The sequence below is a fragment of the Drosophila grimshawi genome, unplaced genomic scaffold, assembly GCF_018153295.1.
Source record: "Drosophila grimshawi isolate 15287-2541.00 unplaced genomic scaffold, ASM1815329v1 contig_311, whole genome shotgun sequence".
NCBI lineage: Eukaryota > Metazoa > Arthropoda > Insecta > Diptera > Drosophilidae > Drosophila > Drosophila grimshawi.
Window position 1 is genome coordinate 30,666,693 of NW_025063098.1, and position 23,814 is coordinate 30,690,506.

The 23,814-nt window shown below is 35.8% G+C and overlaps 3 protein-coding genes across 3 annotated transcripts in view; 1 reads left to right on the forward strand and 2 right to left on the reverse strand.

Annotated features, from left to right (window-relative positions):
* LOC6569699 overlaps positions 1 to 23,814 on the reverse strand; it is a 75,166-nt gene that overhangs the window by 31,739 nt on the left and 19,613 nt on the right. Inside the window, exon 2 of the mRNA XM_001995814.3 lies at positions 7,667 to 7,789. Within this exon, the coding sequence (XP_001995850.3) occupies positions 7,667 to 7,789 (123 nt within the window). The remainder of the gene's footprint in view (positions 1 to 7,666; positions 7,790 to 23,814) is intronic.
* On the reverse strand, positions 1,334 to 2,911 carry LOC6569571 (trimethyllysine dioxygenase, mitochondrial). The gene is made up of 2 exons (XM_001995811.2): positions 2,675 to 2,911; positions 1,334 to 2,613 (listed from the first exon to the last, which is right to left on the reverse strand). Exons 1-2 carry the CDS (start codon positions 2,865 to 2,867, stop codon positions 1,700 to 1,702), a joined length of 1,107 nt encoding a protein of 368 aa, XP_001995847.1. The 5' UTR covers positions 2,868 to 2,911; the 3' UTR covers positions 1,334 to 1,699.
* LOC6569570 (eukaryotic translation initiation factor 3 subunit G-2) lies at positions 3,839 to 4,814 on the forward strand. The gene is made up of 2 exons (XM_001995810.2): positions 3,839 to 3,916; positions 3,976 to 4,814. Exon 2 carries the CDS (start codon positions 3,983 to 3,985, stop codon positions 4,763 to 4,765), a length of 783 nt encoding a protein of 260 aa, XP_001995846.1. The 5' UTR covers positions 3,839 to 3,916; positions 3,976 to 3,982; the 3' UTR covers positions 4,766 to 4,814.

The following is a 23,814-nucleotide window of genomic DNA, read 5'->3' on the forward strand; positions in this document are numbered from 1 at the left end:
AGAATGCGTAAGTGATGGTATTTTTCCGCAGCTTTTTGGAACTTTGCCCTTCAAATGAAAAAAGAAACAAAAAATATATATATAATATTGGAAAGAAAAAGTATTATAAAGGTGTTATTATTTTTTTCATAATTGTTTATGGAAAATCGTTATCTATTAATTTTTACTAATAATTAAACTAACAAAAAAGCATAAGACAATTTTTCTATATACACTACTAAATACTTAGAAAACAGTATCCTGGAAATTAGACACATTATTTCTTCATTTTAGAAAAATGTAACATGAAATTAAGAAATAGAAAACTCTGGTTTTTAGAAATGTATTTTCTGAATAATAAGGTGAGTTAATCTTAGCGTCAAAAGTATGTCGAATTCATAAAATTCAGGTGTGATTTTTTTCCTGAGTGCACGCAAAGTATGCTGTGTGTGGGCGTGTGTTTGGTTGTTTTCCTTATGTGCAGTTGGCTGCTTGCTGATTTCATTGAACCATCGGCAAATGCACAAAGTGAACAGAAAAACACAAGAATGCGTGCGCAGGTCACACGTGGCAAAGGAGGACTCAAGCTGTAGTTGCAGTTGCAGTTGCAGGCAGGGCCTGCATCACAGCGCTTGCCTTTCAAAATATTTATCGACGACACACAAAGAGAGAGATGGGGGCAAGTGTGTGCTTTTAAAGGATTCGATATGGTCATGTTGCCCCATAAGAGCATAAGAACAGAAAATGCTGCATAAAATGCAATTATCATAAATATTCTGGCCGCCTTGGAGCGTGTTGGCTTAAAGTGTGTTCTCTTTCTACTCTTCTGCTTTTCTTTCACGTGTGCAATACATGTACATATTTTGAGGACATTTAAAGGACAATACGACAGCCATTAAACTGCTATGCGCCTCACTCCCTCCCTCCCACTCCCCTTTGCCACTGCGCCCAGACAGCAAGAAGCAAAAAAGTAATTTCAGTTTTTAAATGAAAAAGTTGAAAGTGCGTTTTACGTTTATTTTTGTTACTCCAGCCGCCATTTTGTGTGCTCGCAATACACACACACAGCGATTTCTCGTATGAAAAACATTTGCCATAAAAACAATTGCCAAGCGATATTTGTTTGCTCTTGTTTCGGCCAGGAATTAGATGTGTTCGTCCAGCGATTGCAATCGTTATGTTTTATTATCATGTATTCACAACTGAATTGCAATTGGTTATTGGAAACTGCCCTTCTGACATTTACCATTTGCTATTTAGACAAACATATAATCAGCAAAAATATCACACTTAATTTTAGAAATTGGCCAAGGGTCAATCAACAAATCAGCAAGTATGTTTCTAAAAATCAGGATTTTTGTTTTCTTCTTTTTTAAAAAAAATATTTTTTAATTTCCAAGGTGTTTTTCATATGTGTACAAAGAAACTCTAAAATTAGTATTCTTTTTTTGTTTGTTTATATTATAGATAAGTAATTATATTTTAAGATTTCGCGTATATAAGCATTTTAAATAGTTTATTGGAAATTGTTTGTATGATTTGACGGAAATTAGATTCTTTCTAAAATAACGATTTGCATTTTCAAAATTAAAACATTAAAACAAAAATTTGTCGAAAAATGTTTTCTTGCATGTAGAAATTATTTCTAAACACAAAAAGTTCTGGGTTTTAAGGATATTTTCTAAAATTGAGATAGATTATTTTCCGAGTGTAGATGCTGCTACTCGATGATCCCAAGTGTACGTGCCTTGCTGTGGAAGTCTGTGCGTTGCACGTACGCACCGCTCATTGTGCGTCGCCCCGTGTAGGCATGGCGCCCATGCAGCACACGCCAGTTGTCAAAGATGACAATGCTGCCCGGCTTCAGCTTGAGGCGCCACTGCTGCTGCTTATCACGCACCAGTTGCAACAGTTGGCGCAGACTCGCATAGAAGTTGGCCATCTCGGATTGGGGCAACGTGTTGAATGTTGCACGATCGTAGATATTGAGACGCAGCTGAACCAGCTCACCGGTAAGTGGATCGATGCGTATAATTGGCGCCGTATGACGATGATGTTCATCCGGCTCAACATACTCAGCAGGAACTTGTACACGGCAGAGCAGCTCATAAGCCTCAGGATGGAGGCGCCTCAGTTCGTTTACCACATGCAGACCATCGACAAAGAAATTCTCGCCGCCGGTACCATCTGCGGAGTGTTCGATGCAGTGCAGCGCCTGCAAACCGGCTGCATCACAGAAATAAGTGTTATCTGTGTGGGATCCCAGGTAGAGCTTGGTATACGCCGTATCCGCATGATCTAGCTGATCAGAGAATGTCCACAGCTCGCCAAAGAAGGTCTTCATCAGCGGAAAGCAACGACGCAAAGCCAACTCGGTTGCGGTTGGAGTTGGAGTCACTCCATCGATGAAGACAATGCCATAATGCACCAGAGATGCAATCAGCCGCTTCACCTCCTCATCTTGGGAGATTAAGCCAGAGAAAGGAAAACGCAACTGTTTCTCATGTTGCAGCACAATTTCACGATTCCAGGCTGTCAATTTAGTAGACTTTGCACGCACTTTGCTTCCCAAGTGATCCAACTGCGAGGCATTTATAAAACTCCAGTCGTAGTTTGAATGATGTCCATCGCTCCCTTTTTGGGCATGGCTTATAAATCTTTTCTATAAATAAATATTTTCTCCATTTTTACTTACATTCAACAACAAGCTGCTCATCTGTTGCCCAACTTGTTTTTACTGCATGAACATCCGCTGGTATGTCCAGGAGATCATATCTTCGCTGTTTGGTCTCCGTGTTGAGGCATTCCACGCAACGGCAATGATCCCTTAGCCAGAACTCATTTACCTCCAGACTTTGGCCTGTCTTCCCATGCTTCAAGTGGAACATTTCTATTCTGTTTTCTAGATTAATCTCTGACGAAGTCACCAGCTTAACTGAAAGCGAGACCGCTTATCGCTTCTATACCTCATCGCATGTTCTTATCAGTAATAAGCAATAATGGGAACAGTTTGTGACACATTTTTATTTACTTCTATAATCAAGTGCTCAGAGCGGCTTTGATAGGAGACTGCACTCAGAAAAACATTTCGATATGAATATTAGTATTATTATTTTCAGATTTCACATATACAAATATTTGAAATAACTTATAAATTTATATAAATTAATTTCGCGATTCAAATTAAACTCGAATATAAAAGGGACAGTAAATTTCATTACTTGTTTCTGAATATTAGATAGGTTTTTATCGAAAAATATGGGTTTGAATTTCTACTTTATTTAGAAATGAATTTATTAATGATAGAAAATATTTATATGAATAAACAAACTCCTTATATTTGAGATTTTAGATAAATAGCAAGCCGTTTTAATTTTATTAATTATTTATTATTATAATCTGAAGAATCTAGCTTAAGTGGTGGTCTACAGCATGGCCATCTGGCCTTCAGCTATATTATTATTAGAAGAATATTTTTAGATTATTTTATTGTTTTTTTTTTTTTGATTGAAGAATTATGAGTTGAGATTTATCTTAACATGTATAAGGTAGGTAATGGAATTTAAATGTTTAAATATAGATTAAAATATTCAGGAGACATATGAATATTTAAAGTTAAGCTTGAGCAAAATGTTTTGATGTTTGGAATAGTAGATTAATGGAGAAATAGTATTACAACTATTTTGTTTTTCATCTGATTGGGCTCACGGATTTTTATTAACATTAAATAATGAAATAGTGAATAAACAATTATTCGAAATCTCTAATATCGATATTTTAAACAAATGTATTAAGATATTTCGAAGCAAATATACAATTTTTAAGCATCATCAGAGTAGCAGACGAAATAAATTCTCAACGTTTCAAAATTGTGTTCACTAACTACGCTGAACCCGTAGACAGTTTGAAAATCCGAAATTAAAAAAAAAGCTTGTAGGTAAGTAGCATAAGTAAATCAATTGATAAGCTTCGTCAATATAAAAGCAAGTAAAACAGGTGTACGATGAAACCAGCAACGACATCCTGGGCCGATGAGGTGAACGCCGACTATGTGGATGGATTGCCGCCATCCAAGGAGATCATCGATGGGGATTACAAACACATCACCCAATACAAATTCAACGATGAGGGGAAAAAGATCAAAGTGGTGCGCAGTTTTAAGGTGGAGAGGAAGATCGTCTCTCGGGCGGTGGCCAAGCGACGCACTTGGACTAAATTTGGAGATTCCCGGCAGGATATGCCCGGTCCCAATTCCTACACGACCAAAGTGGCCGATGACATCCTCATGAATTACATTGGCTCCAAGGACTTTGAGCATGCCCACGATCATTTGGATGGCAATAAACCGATGGCCAAGTGTCGGATATGCAATGGAGATCATTGGTCTGTCAAGTGTCCGTACAAAGGCACATCCATGGACATTGAGAGCAAAGCAATTGCAGCTGCCACAGCTGCTGCCGTTGGGGACACCAATAAGTCTGGCAAATATGTACCACCATTTCTCAAGGATGGCGCTAAGGGACGCGAACGTGATGATTCCTGTGCTGTGCGCATTTCAAATTTATCCGAGTCCATGACCGAGGATGATCTCGAGGAGTTGGTCAAGAAAATTGGTCCCTTTACCAAAATGTATTTGGCACGGGAAAAGACCTCGGGTCTGTGCAAGGGATTCGCTTATGTGCACTTCAAATATCGCAAGGATGCCGCCGAGGCCGTTGAGGTGCTCAACGGACATGGTTACGATCATTTAATACTCAGCGTTGAATGGTCCAAGCCACAGAATTAAACATAAATATAGAAAAAGGCAGCTAAAAAAAAAATTTAAAAAACAAATTAAAACCGGAGAGAATATTAGAAATACTCTGTACCAATAAGTAATATCAGCTGATAACAGGTGCCACAGAATAGGCTGGGTATAGCGCCGAAATTATTAGTTTTATATTATTATATTTATCATTTTTATTTATTGGAGGCAAACTTGTTAGGGGTCCTGGACGTGGTCTGGTTTGTAAATTACTATACCTATATTTGAAGAAGGTTACCTTCCAACTTTTGTGACTATCTTAAATATTGTGGAAGATATGCGGTCTTATCGATAATATTCGATTTCCTAGTCTTCTAGTGGGTATGCACCCTAATTTTGATGCATTGACGCGGGCACAGACTAGTAAATGAGTTACGAACGTTGCACAAAATCAATATACTCATTTATGCCTTCGGCAACAGAGTACAACAACACTTCTCATCCAAAGTTGAGACAGCTAAAAAAAAAAGAAAAACCAACTAAAAAGTTTCAACTAAATCGGTTAATGCCAGCGTCTTAAATGCGAATTTTTTACACGTGACAGCACAAAAGAAATTCCCATACACACACACCTACACTTGAAAAAAAAAATTCAGACGAGAAGAAGAAAATAAAAGCTAGACATTGGCTGACTTGAGCATTAATAATTAAATTGTAGAGCAGAGAACAGAAAGTCTTATGCACGGACAAACAAGGCCCACGACTAAGTAACAACCTGCCCCAATGCCACGCCAACCTCTCTAGATCACCATCCCCACCCCATTCTACCACCCTTAACCTCAATAGTGTTGGGGATGGAATAGTGCATGGCAAACTGAACTTAAATACTCATTTGAATGGCTCAGTTCGGCTCGGTTTGGGGATGAGTGGTTGGAGATGGGGGTTTGGGTGGTGGATTGGAGGCGGATCAAAGTGAAACCCACATACATATGAAATGTATACCTACAGCTACAAGCCTTGTTTGTTGTGCTTCTTGTGTGGGGCTGGCGGAGTGGTGTTCGACAAAGCAAAGTCTCAAACAAATTACTGAATAATTTATAAATTAACTTTTTCTTTGCCTCGCTTTTGTGCGCGACGACAATGCTGGCAATGAGAATGGGGGATATACGAGTCCAGCATACCATTTGCTTTGTTATTAATTTTTTTATACCCTACAACCATTGAAAATGAAGAAAGTATAAATACATAAATATTTGCAGGAAGAAGTGCCAAAAACTAGCGAACAAAATAATAGCACCACTTCCGCACTATTTATATAAGTCGTTTATTTATTTCTAATTTCCAAAAAAATATTTCATTAATTAAAAAATGAAGCTATTGGAACTTAAAATCTATTTAAATGTGCGAAAAGTTACGAAAAGTGAGAAGAGAAACCATAATTTATTTCACCGTTTTCAACAACTTAATCAAAAACAACAGCCGTCAACAGAGTCGATATAGCCGTGTTCGTCGGAATTAAGAGAATATAAAAGCTAGAATTCAATTTGAAATATAGATTCCCGTAAGTCTTATGAATATTTAATTTTTTTATTTAAATTTAATATTCAATTTAGATGAACTTTGTGGACAATAAATAAATAAAATAAACACCCCGCGCAAATTAAGTTTATTTAATTTGAATCGAAAATTGCATTCGTTTCGCAAATATCGATACACATCGCTATCCGATAGTAAAAAACCAAAAAATGCTTAAGGCCAAGGCTTCTAATAAATACATAATATGTATTTATTTATTATTGATCAACTGACCATTTTCATTCAGCGCATGAATCTGGATACAGGGTATATCGTAGTCGAGCTCACTCGAATGCAGTATTCTTGCTTGGTCTTGCTTTTTCTTACATCCCACTATATGGGATTGTGTATGTGTTTGCTTATAGTGGTGCGACTGGCACGCACCCACGGCACCACCATCAGCAACCACAATGGCAGTTGGCCAGTCGCCTGAGTCGGCTGGGTCAGCTCTCAGGGGCATTTGAATATTCAAATGGTGTTTCATTCCTGTTGTTTTTTTTTTTTGTTGCTGTTGTTTTTGTTATGCTGCGCTTTAAGCATATGACCGTTATTTAATGTTTTATAGCACGCGGGCGCACACAAAAAAATTGTTAAAATAATTACACAGTTGTCGGCACAACACACGGTCCTCAACGGCCAGTGGGCAAATAACAACCACGAAAAGCACCAACCACACTCAGAAAAAAATCGACCTAAGTTTTCTAAAACGTAGAGCTGGCATTTCTTAATTTGCAGTAATTTGGGTGAATTTTCCTAATATTAAAAAATTCGTCTAATTTTCTGGTTTTTTAAATGTGTAAATAGAAGAAATATTATATTAGCTCGTTTGCTACCTATACTACTTATACATATACAAACATTTTTTATAGTTTATAAAATGTATTTTATTTAATATCTCAGAACTTACGATTTTACATGTACTTGGAGCCGAAAATTTCTGACTTTTCGCGAGTTTTTTTCTAAGAATCCAGACTTGCATTTCGGCTTTATATGCTCTTATTAACAAAAGAATATTTTTATAAAAACTGAAAATTAGAAAAAATCGCCCAATTTTTGGACTTGTCGATTTAGGGCAAGCTGTTTTAAAAGTTACTTCTCAAAACCATTTAGTTTTTAGACCAATTTTCTACGTTTCAAAGCGATCTCTTTTCTAAGTGCAACAACTAAATAAAATAAATTCTCAAATGGCCCCTCAGCTGCGCCTGAAGCGCGGTCTGGCTTACAAGCCAAATGCTTCCACTACCAAAATACGTGGCTTATGTACATTCGTTCATTTATTTATTTTGCTCGCAGACCAATCAAATTATTGGCAAAGTTGAAAGGGGAACACAACGCTTACCACTAAATTCACTGAGTACACATGCATACCTGGTATGGGTCCACACACACGGGGAATAATTTCCAATATTGCCGAACATGAGGGATCCTCGAAGCATAATTGACGCGCCAAAATGCAATTCAAAATGGCAACGACACCTTTGATGGTCGAACCTACAAATATAAAAAAAAATTAATTATTTATTATTGTTATTATTATTGAAAACTTATATACATATGTTCATTGACTAAACCAAAAAATAATACGACTGAAACTTCAACACAAGAAACTCTCCCAAGTACATCAATGCCACTTATGGCAAAAACCAAATATTATATAAATATACATATAATTTGCTGTTGCTGCATCAGAAATCCGAGGAGCTGTTGACCAACAATGACCTTAGTGAATTGTGGACTAAACTAAAGGATCACACCAGTAAAACCACAACCGAAAAAGAGCAACTAATCAGCAACGATGACTATTGCAAATTGCAATCAGTAATTGGCCAAAAATGCAGGAAATATCTTACGGCTAACCTGTTTGCTCAGCTGCTGAGTGAATCAGAATATATGGGCAGTGTGGAGATTGCCTCAATTTTAAATTACACAATGCGAAAAGTTTTGTTAACTCAATATCGCATCAGACTCAGTTTCAACGATGAGATTGGTCAGGGATACGCACGGGTCGTATACGTATTCTGGTTAGTTTTTAGTTAGTAATGTAACTATATGTCAACTTTTCAGGTTGTTTTTCATACATATTTTATTATTTATATTATTTATTAAACATATCTTATATTAAGATTTCACATATTCAATAATTTTAGATACTTTATATAATTATTACAATAATCATAATGATAATATTACAAAATATTTCTAAAAATATTTAAAAAATATATATATTTTTGTGATTTTCGGTTAATAGCCCGCTTTTTTTATTATTATTATTATTAGTCTTGGAATATATGTTCCATCAACCCCAGCTCCTGCACGAATTCAAGTTTTTTAATTGACCGACATTTTTTTTCCTTACACTTAGATTTTGTTTCGAAAAATAACAACTTTCTAATGTTCATGGCAATTTTGGTTTGAAGGTGATTTTCTGTGCTAATTCTTTCAAGCGGTTTTAAAGATATTATCTGTTACGTCAACTTTGTAGTTGGATGGCATTGCACTTTTGTTTTGTATTTGAAACAAAAACTTCAAAGTCGCTGAAAGTCTTAACAATGTTAGCGTTTACTATTTTAAAGCTTTATACAGAAAAAGCAGCTCTTGGGTTCTTTTAATTCTTTACAAATTGCTTATTTTTTGTCTTCTTTCCTAATCATGCACCACCTTTTCGAAACGCAGTCATCGCCATCGCTTCATTTCCTGTTTCGTATGCTAGACGGGCACCAGACTGGATATTTGACGACTCAGAGACTGCATTATTTCTTTAAGGGGTTGCAGGAGCAGGTAGTGGAGTCTAATGTGGAGCCCATCAGGTATGAAGACATCAACAATCAAATATTTGACATGGTTAAGCCCGAGGATCCGTGCAAGATAACACTTCAAGATCTGAGCACCTGGTACGCATAATTTTATAATTTTATTTTTTCTTGTGTTTCACAAAGAAAGTATCCAGTTTAACCGGTAACGTTCATTGCATGCCTTAATAATGTGCAGCCGTCAGGCCGAGACTGTGGTATCCATATTAATTGAATTTCATAAATTCTGGGCTTACGAGAACCGCGACGACAATCCGCAGAATGCTTAATGGGCACATGCCACAAAATGGCAGCAGCAACAGCAAAAGCACCAACAATATTAAACGAAATTTAATTAAAATTTACAGCAAACAAACAACGTTCAGAAAAATACACACAAACTTCTATAAAGCAAGCGACTGCTTCTGGCCAAGGCTTTGACTATTGAATACTCGACCAGGCCATCTAAATATCACGCGCAATTGAGCACAAATGTTATGTCAAATTTTACAAGAATGTTTATAAATTTTTGATTAATTACAGTGAATTGTGCACAGAATAAATGAAAATATATATTTGAACTCACTTCAAATTATTAAAATAATCGACAATTGAATAATCATAAGAGCTATGGAAACATCCTAAGTATTTTAGTATTCATAGATTTGGTTAACTTGAATAGGCTAATCTAATCGAATAGACATTTTTTGAAAGATGTGAAACGCTTTTCGCATTAGTTGCAGCTGTTATTTGAGAAAGAAAAATATTGCGCTAACAAATTAAAGATGAGTTTTAAAAAGGGATAAGACATTGTAGTTGCTATTTTTAGAAAAGATATTCAGAGTAAATGGTTAGCTAAAAACAAATAAATAATAATTAATCACATTTTAATTTTATTTAAGAAATTTAATGAGCGTATCTCAAATTACAGCTAAATTTACTTTGTTTAAAATTCTCAGTGTCGACCATTTTAAATTGTAAATTCAAATGATTGCACCAAAAAAATAAGTTTTATAATACAATATATAAAAAAATAATTTTTATGATGCGAAAATTATTGAAAACATAATAGCATCATTTTTCAAATATGCACTTATAATTAAGAAAATAAGAAATAAATAAACAATTTGTATAAAGAATGCGTATTTTGCTATTATTTTTTTCGCAACTGTATGATTTGGTTAACTTTAAGATAAATTCATTTGCTGCATTTTTTTTGCAACATGCGGTTGCTACAACCACAGAAAGATTATAATAATATAAGGGCCGACACAGTTATAAGAGGAGAAATAATCCAGACAGATTCTAACTGGACAACGGTCTATAAAACATTCATTTCAATTTCATTTCATTACGTAGAAATAAACCAAGTCACTCAGCCAAGCATATAGATCGGTGGAGAGACAGGCAGACAGGCAGACAGACAGACAGACAGACATACATACAGCTAGCAAACCAGTCAGATGAAGAGTTTTTGCTGGCCACACTGAGAAAATAAAATCACCTTGAAATTAAAATTGCCTTAAAAGGCAAATCGGCCTAATAAGTAGAAAGCTTTTTGTGCTTTAAAAATAATTTCTAAGAACAAGGAAAAGAATTTCTAAGAATTATAAAGTGACAAATAAATGCCAATACATAGAAATCAACGAGCTGAAAATTAAAACATACTTTTTTGTTAATTTTAGAAAATTTCGCTGAAATTAAAGAACAAAAATCTTGTTTTCCAGAAAGCCTCAACTTCTAATTTTACAACATTTATTTTCTGCATAATAAGGCGATTATTTTTTTGAGTGCAGAGTTGGCGCTTCGCTTGCTCGGCTGCTGTCCATCTCTGTAGGATGTGCGACGAGCGTTGCAAGCTGTTCGCTTGCCACTGCCTCATCCGGCGGATGCTCCGAAAAAGTTGTAGCTGTCTCTTTGCTTCATGCTGTTGCAACTCGCTCTGCCCTGCGCTCATTAACGAAATGACCGTTTGCATATTGCAAGCAGAAGGGAGAAAGGCAAAAGCAAAAGTAAAAGAAATGTTTTCAAAAATTCACGAGCTGCATGCAGAAGTTACCCCGTCTGCAGGAAGTGGCCTACTGCCAGCGGTAGCTGCAGCAACAATGGCAGTTGCACAGTTGCAGTTGCAGCAAATGCAGCAGTCAAAAGTTTTGTGGCAGTCGCGGAAATACAAATAAAATAAATACAGAACGAAAATTGCAACTTGTTTGTGGGTGGTCTCTCCTTGGAACTCTCGAGTGTTTCATATTTGTTGGCCGCTTAGTAAGTAGTTCTGCATATAGCCATGGATCTAGCCCGAGCTTGGCTGATGACAAGCTAGAAGTTATCAACGCCAGCTGGCCAACACACAAAACACACACAGAACACAGAACATAAATAGTCGTCCGCGGCCCGATTATCCCGGCCCCATGCGACCCATTCGAAATCACTTAAAAACACAAATCAAGCAAAAGTTGAAAAACACACAATAACAATTGTTTCGGGACACACCATAAATTTGCATGCCAACTGCGGGGGAGGAGCTGCGCAACGAGACGACAACACTGGCTCTACATGGAAAGCAGAAGAAAAAAATCAACAGACGTAAAAAAAATATTAGGCACATAAATATACGAAAGACCCCCAAAGCTGCTAGCAACTACACTCGGAAAAATAAAACGATCTAAATTTTAGTAAATTGACCCAAAACTGAAATTAGAATTAGGCTTTCCCTATTCAAAAAATCCCAAAAAATTGGGGATTTTTTAAATTATTAGAAATATTATTTATTTTTAAGAAATGCATTTCGAAAAAGCAAAAATGTAAAGCCTAATGATAAGAAAATCCATTATAATATTCAGAAACAAATAATTAAATGTATCGGCTAGATTTTTATATAGGAGCTAAGTTGTCATCTGCCTGACCGCGTAGTCTCTACTAATTTATAAAATTATACAAAATATGTTAAGTCTTAAAAGACAAATATTTATTAATAATATTAATAAAAAAAAAGCTAATATAAAAGTTATGTGGTATACACATAAAAAAACAACATCCTGGAAATTATACATATACTTTCAACATTTTTTAAAAATACAACATGAAATTTAGGAATACAAATCCTTGTTATTAGAAAGCCTTTTTTTTTAATAATTAGGTGAGGAAATCGCCACGGCGATTTACAAAAATGTATAGCAATTTTTTTGAGTGTAGCCACCGGCAGCCAGAACAATTCGTTTCTGTCACAATCAGATTCGGATTGGGCACAAAAATTTCGAGTTCACGTTTGCGTTTCCCGTTTCACATTCGCGTTTCGCGTTCGCATGTTGCCGCCGCCATGTTTCATGAATTATTTTCCAGCCCAAAAAGTTGTACGAACTTTGCCAGCAAAAAGGAAAGAAACTAAAGAAAAAAGAAGAATAAAATTGGTAAGGAATACAGCAAGAACAATTCCTTGGTCTGGTTCGAGGTTCTTTTTTGCTGCGCTTCCTTGGCCTGCTGCATATTTCGATTACCATTTTTACTTGGTCCGATCGAACTCTGGAGGAGCCGAACTGAACCCCGAGCAATTGTTTCACATTTTCTGCAAGTTAGTTTTTGGCCTGTGCTGCGTCTGCTGCTGTTGCTGCTTAAATTTCAATTGTGTGCATGGAGAGCACTCTGGTGCAGGCTTTAATAAATTATGGGTACCGAGGGGGTTTGCTGCCAGCCTGGAGTGGCCAGTGCCACTCACGTCACTTGAAAAAAGTTAATACAACAAATTGCGCTTCTCCACAACAAAAACAACAATAACACTCAACAAGGCCAATAACAACAAGGCAGCAACAATGTTGTAAAACGACCGCATTACGAGCTCGCGAATTACTAGCGCATCGCATTTTGCCCGTAAGCCAAAAAGAGGAACCCAACTCCAAGTTTGGACAACAGCAACAAAAACAACAACAGCAACAACAACAAAAACATGACCAAGAAATGGCAGCTTTACAACTTCCGCCAAGCGACTGGGGCTAGTAGTCATGGACAAGGACATGGACGAGCAAGGCGAACAGGAGAAGGGGGAGACGGGAGTCAGCAGTAGTAGTAACTGGTAACTGGTGAAATGTACGTTATAGTATTCGGCATGGCTTTTTTTTTTGGTGCTGTGTGCACTCAAAAAAATTGCACTTTTCTTGTGTTTTAAATAATTACTAAATATAAGAAAATACATTTCTTAAATTGGAAAGGTTTGCCCTAAATTGACAATCCCAAGAATAGGGGGACTTTTCTATTTTGTTCTTATATTTTTTGTAAAAAATCGATCTTAAATTTACAAAATCTTCTTAACAATTAGAATGTCCTTCTTGCGTATAGAATTTAATTTTGATGCATTTCTATAAAGTAAAAAATCAACCCCTGAAAATCGTTAGTTTTACGGGCAGTTTCTAAAAATCAGCGCGATTCTTTTTCTGAGTGTGATGAGTGTATTCGTCTTATGTCATTCGGGATTATTTTGTGGGCTTAAAACTAATTTGCGGTCATGAAGTGGATTTGCTGGATTGTGTGCGTCCTTTTTCGCTGTTTGCCGCGCTGACTTTTTGGCTGCTGTTGACAATTCAGGTCCGATCCGGTCCGGTCCGGTTCGGATAAATATGCAACTACACTGGCTACTAACTAGTCCAGCCTCAGCCTCAGCACTTCGCAATTGACCGCATTCACATGCACTTCATTAGCATAGTAAAGCTGACTGGATTTAAGGTATTTATACGAGTGAAACACCATGTTCTGCTTCAAGTTGAGTTGCTGAAAATTGCACGGGTCTACAGGTAGTTGATCGGCGTAAAGTTCGTGAGCAAATTATTTCATTTAATTGAATTTATAGGCGATTATCTTGTGTCAGCAGACATTAAAATTTAAACACTCGAGCAGCGATTTCTGTTTGGACAACAACAACAAGAATCAGCAAGTAAACTGTCGCCATGGGCATTCCCATAAACTGGGTGTCAAAGTTGTCAGAAATCTGTTTTTTTTTCCAACCCACGGCCGTATAATTGTTGTGTGTGTGTGTGTTTTTGGGGGGTGGGGGTTGTTCAGTGTTGGCTGTTGCTGCGTATTATTGTCAATTAAGTGAAAATACCATTATTGTTATTGTCGTTAGGACTGTTGTCCGTTGTTATTCTTATTGTTATTATTATACTTGTTTTTTTTTTGTTATTATTCTTTTTCGTAATTTTACTGCTTCAATAAATGTTGCTACAAATTCTGCGAATTGTAGATTGTTCACTGTGAAACAAAAAACTACTTCAAAATCCACTTGGCTGGCATATTTTATCTCTCTCTCTTATCCGATTGTTTTCACAGCATTTCCTGTTTTTCTTTTTACAAGCCAAAGTGAAAGCTTTAATTTCCATTACAGCTGTCAAAGCAACTTTTAGAAGGCAGGCTCAGCTTGATTTTCTGAGCAGTACTTGATTTTTTTTTTACACTTTCTCCTTTCTCTTATTTTTTCTCTTTTGATTTTGGCGTCCTTCGTTAAGTGTTGGAAACTGCATAATAAAAATCTAACCTAAGCAATAGAATCAAGTAATAAAATTTAATTTGGCTTTGTTTAAGGTGAAAAATATTTCGTCTTCGTTCTTTTAATATAAATAAAATTATTTTTTATTATAGTGCCAGATATGGATAGAGCTAAATACGTATGCTGAACATGAACTTAAAATTTCTTCCCAAAAGCAATCAGGACGAATAAATCTAATAAATCGGTTCTCATTGTAGTTGTCACGAGGAGTTGTTTGTCGCAATTATCGATGACAAAAACAGAATAAACACATCAATAAACACAGAGTTCACAAATGATTTGATTACATTATTATAAAACAATTTGCATTCCATAAAAGGCAAAGACAGCAGCAGCCGACAAAGTCATAAATGTCTGAAAATCGAGGGAGCTTTTTTTTGTTTCTTTCTTTACAGCCTTGGCTTGACTTGATGGGCCATTTTTGCCGGCTTTGAAAGCCGCACACAAAGAAAAATATGCAAAACGCGCATAAATCTCACAGCTCGATGGCTAAGGCGATGTCTGAAATTACAGAGGGTCTCTCGAAATCGAAACGCGTCAGCGGGAAAACAATTTTCAACACTGGAGGTGTGGGTTGTTCGGGAAGGGAGGGGGTGGCTGAAAAGCCGTCAGGCTGTGCATGCAGAATAAATGATTTTCTATTTGTTTAGCCAAAGTTAAATTCTTAACCTATACGTGTGTGCGTGTGCCTGCACTTAGAAAAAATAATTGGTCTAAAACTTACAATGTTTTCTTGTTTTTAAAAATAATTTCTAAATATATGAAAAATTTTTTTTAAACATTATTAAGGCTTTTTTAAAATCGATAATCCGAAAAAATATGCTTTGTTTTTATTCCAATTTTTTAGAAATGGTTTCTATTAAAAAAATCTGTCTGAAATGTAGATAATCGCCTTAAAAACTAGGAAGTTTTCCTGTATTATGAAATAATTATTTAATATAGGAAGACATTTTTAAAATTAGTCATGCTTGTCTTAAATCGACTTTCTTTATCGTAAGTTTTTAAAGTGAATGTATGTATTATACAGTCTAAATATTCAAATATTTAATAACAAAATATATTTGAAAATAAGCTAATATAAGAATATAATTTTTGAAAATTGAAAATATTTCTTCTAAATTTTAGAAAATTGTTGCATTTAGAAATGCAAACACTAGTTTTTAGAAAGCCACAACAATAATTTAAGAAATTTGCCTTGAAAATATTTAGGTAAGAAATGCCAATAGTATGGCAATGTCCTAAAACTTATGACTTTCTTTTTCTGAGTGTAGGCTTTGAGTGTTGACATTTCTTTGAGCCGCCATCGCTCAGTGCAATAAAAAGAAAAACAAGCGAATGCGAATGCTTGTGTTAAAATCCAAAGACAACCTGTGAGCATTTACATTTCCCCCATCTCTCTCGCAATTCGTCTCATTTACGAGGCAAACATATCATAGGCAGTGTTTGAGGCACTCCCGCCTTACCGGAAGGAAAGAGGTCAAAAGCCGGCACATACATATGTCAAGTGTTGGCAAAGAACAGCAGCAGAAAAGAGGACAACATTTTGTGACCAGGCGACCCTGTCAGAGAGTCTCCTTTTTTTCTCATTTTTTTGTTTGCCTTCTTTTAGAAAATATAAATTTTTATTCTTATCTTTGGCATTCTTGCTCTCACTTTTGTTCCGTTTTTTTTTTTTAACGCTGCTGCTTTATCCTTTTTTAACGTGTGTTTCGCTCATTGTTGTAAATTATTTATGCCTGCGTAAAATATTCAAAGCTCAGAGCAGTGACGCGAATTGAGAAAAGAGCTGGGAAAAACGCACTAAAGTCTGTAAAAAAAAAAATGAGAGAAGCAGAAAGGCAGGCAGCCAACAACAAAAAGCAGTCCAAGTTATTATTCATAACACAGCAGCATTAAAGTGTAAGGGAGTATGCGACAATTCCCACAGCCATTTGTCCAGCCTACCACCCCCAAGCTAAGTCAACCCCCTGCAATCCTGGCTGCCAAGTCTGCATAAATCATTCACAAGCCAGCAAAAAAAATACATCAAAAAAATACAACAAAATGTGAAAATGCGAAATTTGACAATAATACTGAAGCGTCTAATTCAGGACTTTGTCGTTTCGATTTGCCGGAAAAGGATTCGCATTTGCATTCGTCGACTGTTTGTTTTGTCAACTTTTCCAGGGGGTCTTTTTTAATTAATTAAAGTGCTTTGCTCGGCTTATTTTCAGGCTCTTTGCACACCTTGCAATTTCAATTTGCCTCGTCGAATATTTTGAATTTGTGTGTGTTTGCTTCGTTATCAGGTAATTTGCAGCTGGCCCCGGATTAAAGTCACCAAAAAGTCTTAAACAACTTACACAACAAATATTAAATGAAACAGGTCATTAGGGCAAGTCACACAAAAAAAAACTTACGTTACAAATTGAAAAATTCTACACGTGCGCGCGAAAAAAAAAAAAGAAAAAATAGTATTCGCCAACAACTGCAATGGGAACTGTTGAAAGTTAAAAGTCGACACCAATGCCAGGTCTTTGTATTAACTTAACATTTTGACACCTGCGAACGAACACACACCCACCCACGCACATACACACACAAACACACACATAAGTAGTGCATGGTTCAAGAGTGTGGCCATAAGGTTTTAAGTGGCAATCGCTTTTCGCTTGGGTTATCAGGACAACCTCCAAAGAGCTGCGGCTGCTGCCACAAAAACAACCCGTTGTTGCCGTTGCTTGCAGCATTTCTCCGTTTTTGTTCTCTGCAACAAAGGCGCTGGCCTTCTTGCCTTCTTTGCCACCACTGCGAAAAGGTGTTCGCATTTAATTCGACACCGAGCATCCACAACCTACTACATAGAGTCGCTAGTTGTTGGCATTATTGCTACACTCGCTGCACGCAGAAAAGGGCACCAGAATTCGCATTTCCAAATTTCAGTGTAGATTTTCCAAAATTTAGAAAAAAATATTTCTAACTTTCAGGGAGCTGTTTTCTTAGTGTTTTATATTAGCTTTCTTGTTACTTATTTTCTTAAACTTTTTACGATAGCAGATAAACTCTAAGAGAATCAGGGCTCGCTTTTTTTTAGAGATGCATTTATTAATAATTTCTCGAAAATATTTCTAATTTTAACAAAAATGTTTTCTTATATTAAGAAATTACTTCTCAAAAAACAAGAAAGACTTTCTAATTGTTAGATCGATTTTCTATATTTTATGGCGACTTTTTTTCTGTACCCCTAAGAAAGAGAGTATTTTTTTGTTCAATATCGATGCCAACCAATTTAGATTGTGTATCACCTTAGCCAATTTTAAAATTGTAATAATCTACCAGAAAGTAATAATTATATAAAAATATATATATATATATAAAAAAAAAAAAAAATATATATATATATATATATATATATATATAGATTATATTCCTATATTTATAATTCCTTATCTACTTTATTATTTTACTGCCTTGTTTAGAGTTCTACAACTGCAAAGACTTTGCAATATATAACTTTGAAACATATTTCTATATAAATTCTATTGTATATTATTTTGCACTTATATTAATATATATGTTTTTTACGCTGCACATTTCTAAGTCGCTGTCCACAGGGTACATAATCATCAACAGCTCATATTTTAGCTAGTTACACTTCCCAGGGTATTTCACCGTCAAGTACACATATATCAGTTAGTTTCATTTCCCATTGCCTACTTTCAGGCGTTGGATGCTTGCGCCGGAGGCAATTGGGTGATTTGAGGGCGGGTTGGCAAGTGGCTGAAAAATATTGTCGCGCATTTGTTCGCAGCTTACGAAAACATTTTTCTTAACACGCTTCGCCATTTTTTGCACGCTTCTTGTAGTTTTTCGCAACTTTAGCTTTAAGCGACGCGTTTTTCTTGCTCAACTTCAATTTGGAGAGCGAGCAGAGTGTACAATTTAAAGCATTACGAGCGCAATTTGTCTGCTGCGCCAAAGTCGCCAAAAGATGAAGTTTAAAATATATACAAATATATGCAGTTACAATCAAAATAATAGGTGTCCTTAAAGTTTGTAAGTTTGATAAAGTTAGGAATACTCTTTTAGAAGTGGAAGATTCCTAAAAAAAAGGTGAGAAAGAAAAAAAATTACATAATTTTAAATGTAATTAAAAATCAAAATTTAATTTTATAAAAATATGTTTAATTAACAAAAAAAAAAACACTACTTTTCAAATGTGCACTAATACATTAAATAACATATGAAAAAATTGCAAAATTAAATATTTATTTTTTATATGTAGGAAATAATGTTGCAGTGGTGCTAATATTTGTTCCCCAACTGTATATACATATATTTATACTTTTTTTTTGGCAAGTGCAGAATGCAGAATGCAGGTTTGTCTGCCTGGCTGACATTTTTCTTGGCGTAAATCTGGCAGCAGCAAGTTTAGTTGCCTTTTTTGCAGCTCATTGAATTTGGTGTGCTTTTGTCTGGCATTGCCATAAAAGTGTATATGCACTCAACCTCAACCATTTCTGTGGCCAACTTCGAAGCAACTAAGTGCCAAAGAAAACTATTTTGCAGGATTTCTCTCTCTGCTGCTGCTGAGCTGCGGGCTTTATCTAAAGTCCTGGCATCCTCTGCATATGCCTGACTCTATTTGCATGGCACACGCTACCTCTCCACGTTGCAACTGCATTTTGCAAGCGTTTATTGTCCAATACGAAAGTTTAATACATTTTACATACAACTTTTCCTCCTTTTTTTACTTCAGCATAGGAAAATTGTACAAACGGATTTTTCCTGCGGGCTTTAGCGAAAAGTCGATGGAGAAAAGTCTCAGCACGTGTGTGGACTTCTATCCATCTGGCCGCTTGTCCAATTTTAAACAAAAGTGCTACAAAATGCTTTCGAACTGCTTTTGAATTAGTTTGGCTTGTAATTTATGGTGCCCTGTTCTGCATGCAGCGATAATCGCAGGCCAATTTTATAAACAAATAACACAATTGCTATCTCTGACCACAAGTGCGGCTACTTGCCCCTTTGCACCTTGCCACAGCTAATTGCCCCATTCATTTGGCATACGAGTAATCGCCATAATGAAGCCGTGGCACACACACAAACACCAACTGCAGCTTATCTTAATTATAGATCGATACACACAGCTGTCCGGTACACCACAGCCAGAGGTGTCTGCCTTTGTCTATCCCCACCCCTCCACCTACTCCTCTGCCCCTGCCACTGATCTGCCTCTGCTGCGTGTCAAAACTAAATCCTGCCCCGCTAAGCCTTCTGGCTCGCCTGTCTTTGGCTAGCTGGCATTGGGGCAGCAGTTGCCAGCGCTGTCACGAGCTGACATAATAATTTATACCGATTGTTTACCCCTCCCCTCGCCCTCTCTCTTCCTCCCTCACTCTCTCTCACTCTCTATCCCTCTCTCTACACTCGAAAAAAATCTAAATGAATTTTAGAAAATCGACAGACAACTAGAAAGTTTTCCTTGTTATTAAAAATAATTTTTAAATATAAGAAAATATTTTTATTCAAATCAGAAAGGCTTGCATTAGATATTAAAAAAAAAAGGTAATTTTTTTTTCGATTTTTTAAAACCATTTTTTATTATTAATAAATGAAAATAAATTTACATACATTTTATAAATAATCTAAGTGTACTTATTGAGTTGCGGCTCTTCACCGAGTCCCACTCATTGAGTGTCTGCCTGCCTCTCTGTCTGTCTGTCTTGGTCTTGTCAGTGCGCAAACTATGACTCAATTTAAGCTCAGCAGCGCATTAGACATAATGTCAATGTCAGCCAGAAAAGTATGTTTGTGTTTGCGTCTGTATTTGGAAACTGTCACAACTGAGTGCCACAGATTTTTACCTTGAAGCCGTGCAATCTGCTAACTGAGACTCTTTACTGATGAAATACAACTCCATTCGAAAATCTTTTGCAAATTGACACAAATTATGGTCAATTCGATTTTGTAAACAAGTCAACAATTTAATACGTACAAAGTGTTGCTTAATTGCTCATTCTTCTCGTATGGAATGCATTCGGTTTGCATTTTATTGCCGCTCTAATTAGAGTCGGGCAGCTGTACGGATGTCGGAGAGGTGCCGGAGAGTTTTAAGGGTAGAAAACTGGCAATGACAAGGCTCAAGGTGAATTTGCTTTCATTTGTTTGGCTTGACAGATGGAGCGGGAGAGGGAGATGGAGAGGGTCGCAGCCAATTGCCACTGTTGTGTCTGTATGTTGCATAGTTCCGTATTTTGGTGCCCGAGACAATAGACAGACAGACACACAACACGACACCCGAACAAGGTGAATACAAATGTATGCAACCAAGTGGAACACAGAATACAAATGCCAACAGCAACAACAGCAACTACAAAAACAACAACCAGAACAATGCGCCAGCAAGTCAACAATACAGTTTTATGACCAGGGACAACGCAATGGCTACGGCTATAACAAAGTTATACTCGAAGAAATAGGGACTTGATTTGAGAAAAACTTTAAATACGAATACTGTACAGCATAAAAACTGAAATTAATTAATAATCTATGCTAGATATATTTATCATATATTTAAGCAGTATAATATTGAAATAAAACAAAACAAATCCTAATTTGCTTAATATAAAAAGACATAATATAACAAAATATAGCAATCCTTAATGTTAGACTCTTAAAATTAATTTAACAATTTTATTTATATTTTTACTGAAACTATTTATTGAAAAGTACCATATCTGAATATAGTAAAATAATCTATACTAAATCACTTAACAAAATATCTTTATTATTTAAAAAATTAATAGAGCTAGAAATTTTTCTTAAAGTAGATTGAATTAGCAATTATCCAATTTTTAAAATAATAACGAAAAACAAAATGTATTAAAAGAAAACCAATTTTTAAACTAAAGCAAAGTTTAATAAATACATTTTTAGTTAAATTCATGACTGTTAAAATTAGTGGTTCAATTTTAATGCTATTACATTTTTGGTTGCAGATTTTTCTCTCAGTGCAAGATTAAGTAGCTGAAATCGCCTAGAAACCAAACAAGCAGCCAGTTGCCATTGCCCTTAGTGTCTGTGTGTTTGGTGTTGAGTGTGTGAAATTCTTTGCGGGCCAAAAGCCACAGTGAAACAATGCTGTGGTGGAAAAAGGTCATGTTAGCTTTTCCTCTCTCTCTTTCTATCCCTCTGTGACTTTCCCTCCCTCTGGCTTAATCTATTTGGTTGCAATATTTTGAGTCAGGCAGAATATATTTTTTTACGTAACGCGTGCATTGATGGCTTGACCAACTGAACCGCCTCTTAAACCACTTAAGTAATCTTTAATCAAGTATAGCGTGTCTGTTGTTTTGAAAATAAACAACAAGCTTTCGCCAAACATTTCACAAATTAATCAAAATAATTAATTATAAATAATAATAATAAGTAATAAATAATAAAAATTATAAGTTTAATTAAACATCATGAAATGTATATACTATTCCCAAAGAAACATTTTCTATTTAATTATTATCATATAAACAATGAATTTAGTACTATGCAAAACATATTGTTAAACTTCAACACAACTCTAACTCACTCAAAAACATTGCACATATCAGTTAACTTTTTAGAAGCAGAGTTGAGCGATTTCACTTAAACTCACTCTCTTTTTATACCACTCTTTTTACACTTAGTACTTTCATTTTCTAACCAATTTAACACAACTTAGTTTGTTTGTTTTTATATGCAGATGTAATTGTATATATATGCATAATTGAAAGTCAGTATACTTAAATGAATTAGAAAGTGGTAAGGAAGAACAAAATCAAACGAATTTTTAATGACTGAAAATAATAAAAAAAAAATCCTAAGCAAACACAACTGTTTCTGGTTGGGTCTGCATCTTAGAAAGCTTCAGTTGGGGGTGATTCTCATTCATAAGGAATTCTAATTTGCTTACAGTGTAATTATAAAAATTATAAAACTCTCCGATTGGAAACTAATTTTGATGTATAATAAAGGTGTCTTAAAAATTTTCGGAATGCCCAATTGCTGTGTAAAAAATTTGATTTCAAAGAAAATCAAGCGTTTATTAAAATTAACTTCGATTATATTTAACTCATACGTAAATTATTATATTTATATTTCGGATTATTTCATATTTTTTTAAATATTTATATCTTATTAAACTATAAATTATAATGTCATAAAAAAGCTTAAGGCTGACATGCTTCCCCTTTAACCCGCAAGTCAGTCAGTAACTTAACAAGCTAAAAATTATGATTTTGAATACAGCTCAGTCGACTTGAGGTCCCGACTAGATATTTCAACTAATCAGTTGCCAAATCAATCATAATTCTGGCATAACGGACTAAGGCGATCCAATCACCGCTGGGCAAACAATAAACACAAGATAAACAATTAAATGTAGCTTAAGCGAATTGGAAGAACACAATGCCAAAATCTCCGAAACGAAGAGACCACGTCATTGCTTTATGCTTGCCCAGCATTTTTTTCCACTGCACCCTAAAAGCAGGCAATGAATTTTTTCGTACTCAATAAACGACGACGACGACGATGTTGAAGGCAAAACGGCAATAAAAACGGCAATTGATAAGCGGCAAGCCCGCCAAATAAGCAAACAATCAAGTAAACTGCAAACGGCCAAAAAATACGAAAGCCAAAAAAATCCCGAAAACCAAAACCGAAAACCGAAACCATGAAGGAATGTTCGAAGGCGGAAATGGCGGGAGGTGTGGAGTGGGGGGAAGTGAGTTGAGAAGGCAAACAAACAATCAAACGATAAACGGATGCCAAGTGGCAAGAGAATGGTTGAGGCATGGGGCAAGCAAGAGTGGGTAGGCAGGGTAGCCGAAAGCATTTCAACCTCAATTTGGCAAATTCTATTACGATAATAAGAGAATAACGGAGGGAGAAAGTTGGGAAATGCCACCAATTGGGGAAGGAGCGCAGCAAATAGCCGGAAAATGCTTTATGTGCTGGCAACAACAACAAAAGGCAGTTAAAAGCAAAACAATGCATTGGTCGCCACTTGAAGTGTATACAGCCAAAAACAAAAACAACAAAAAAATGAGTGAGATCCAATTTCTGTGTTCGATTGTTATCCAATTTCTGAGCAAATAAGTGAAAATGTTTTCCTACTCATGCCTTCCGGGCATCAACACAACAATGAACATTGTGCAATTGTGCCTATGTGTGTGTGG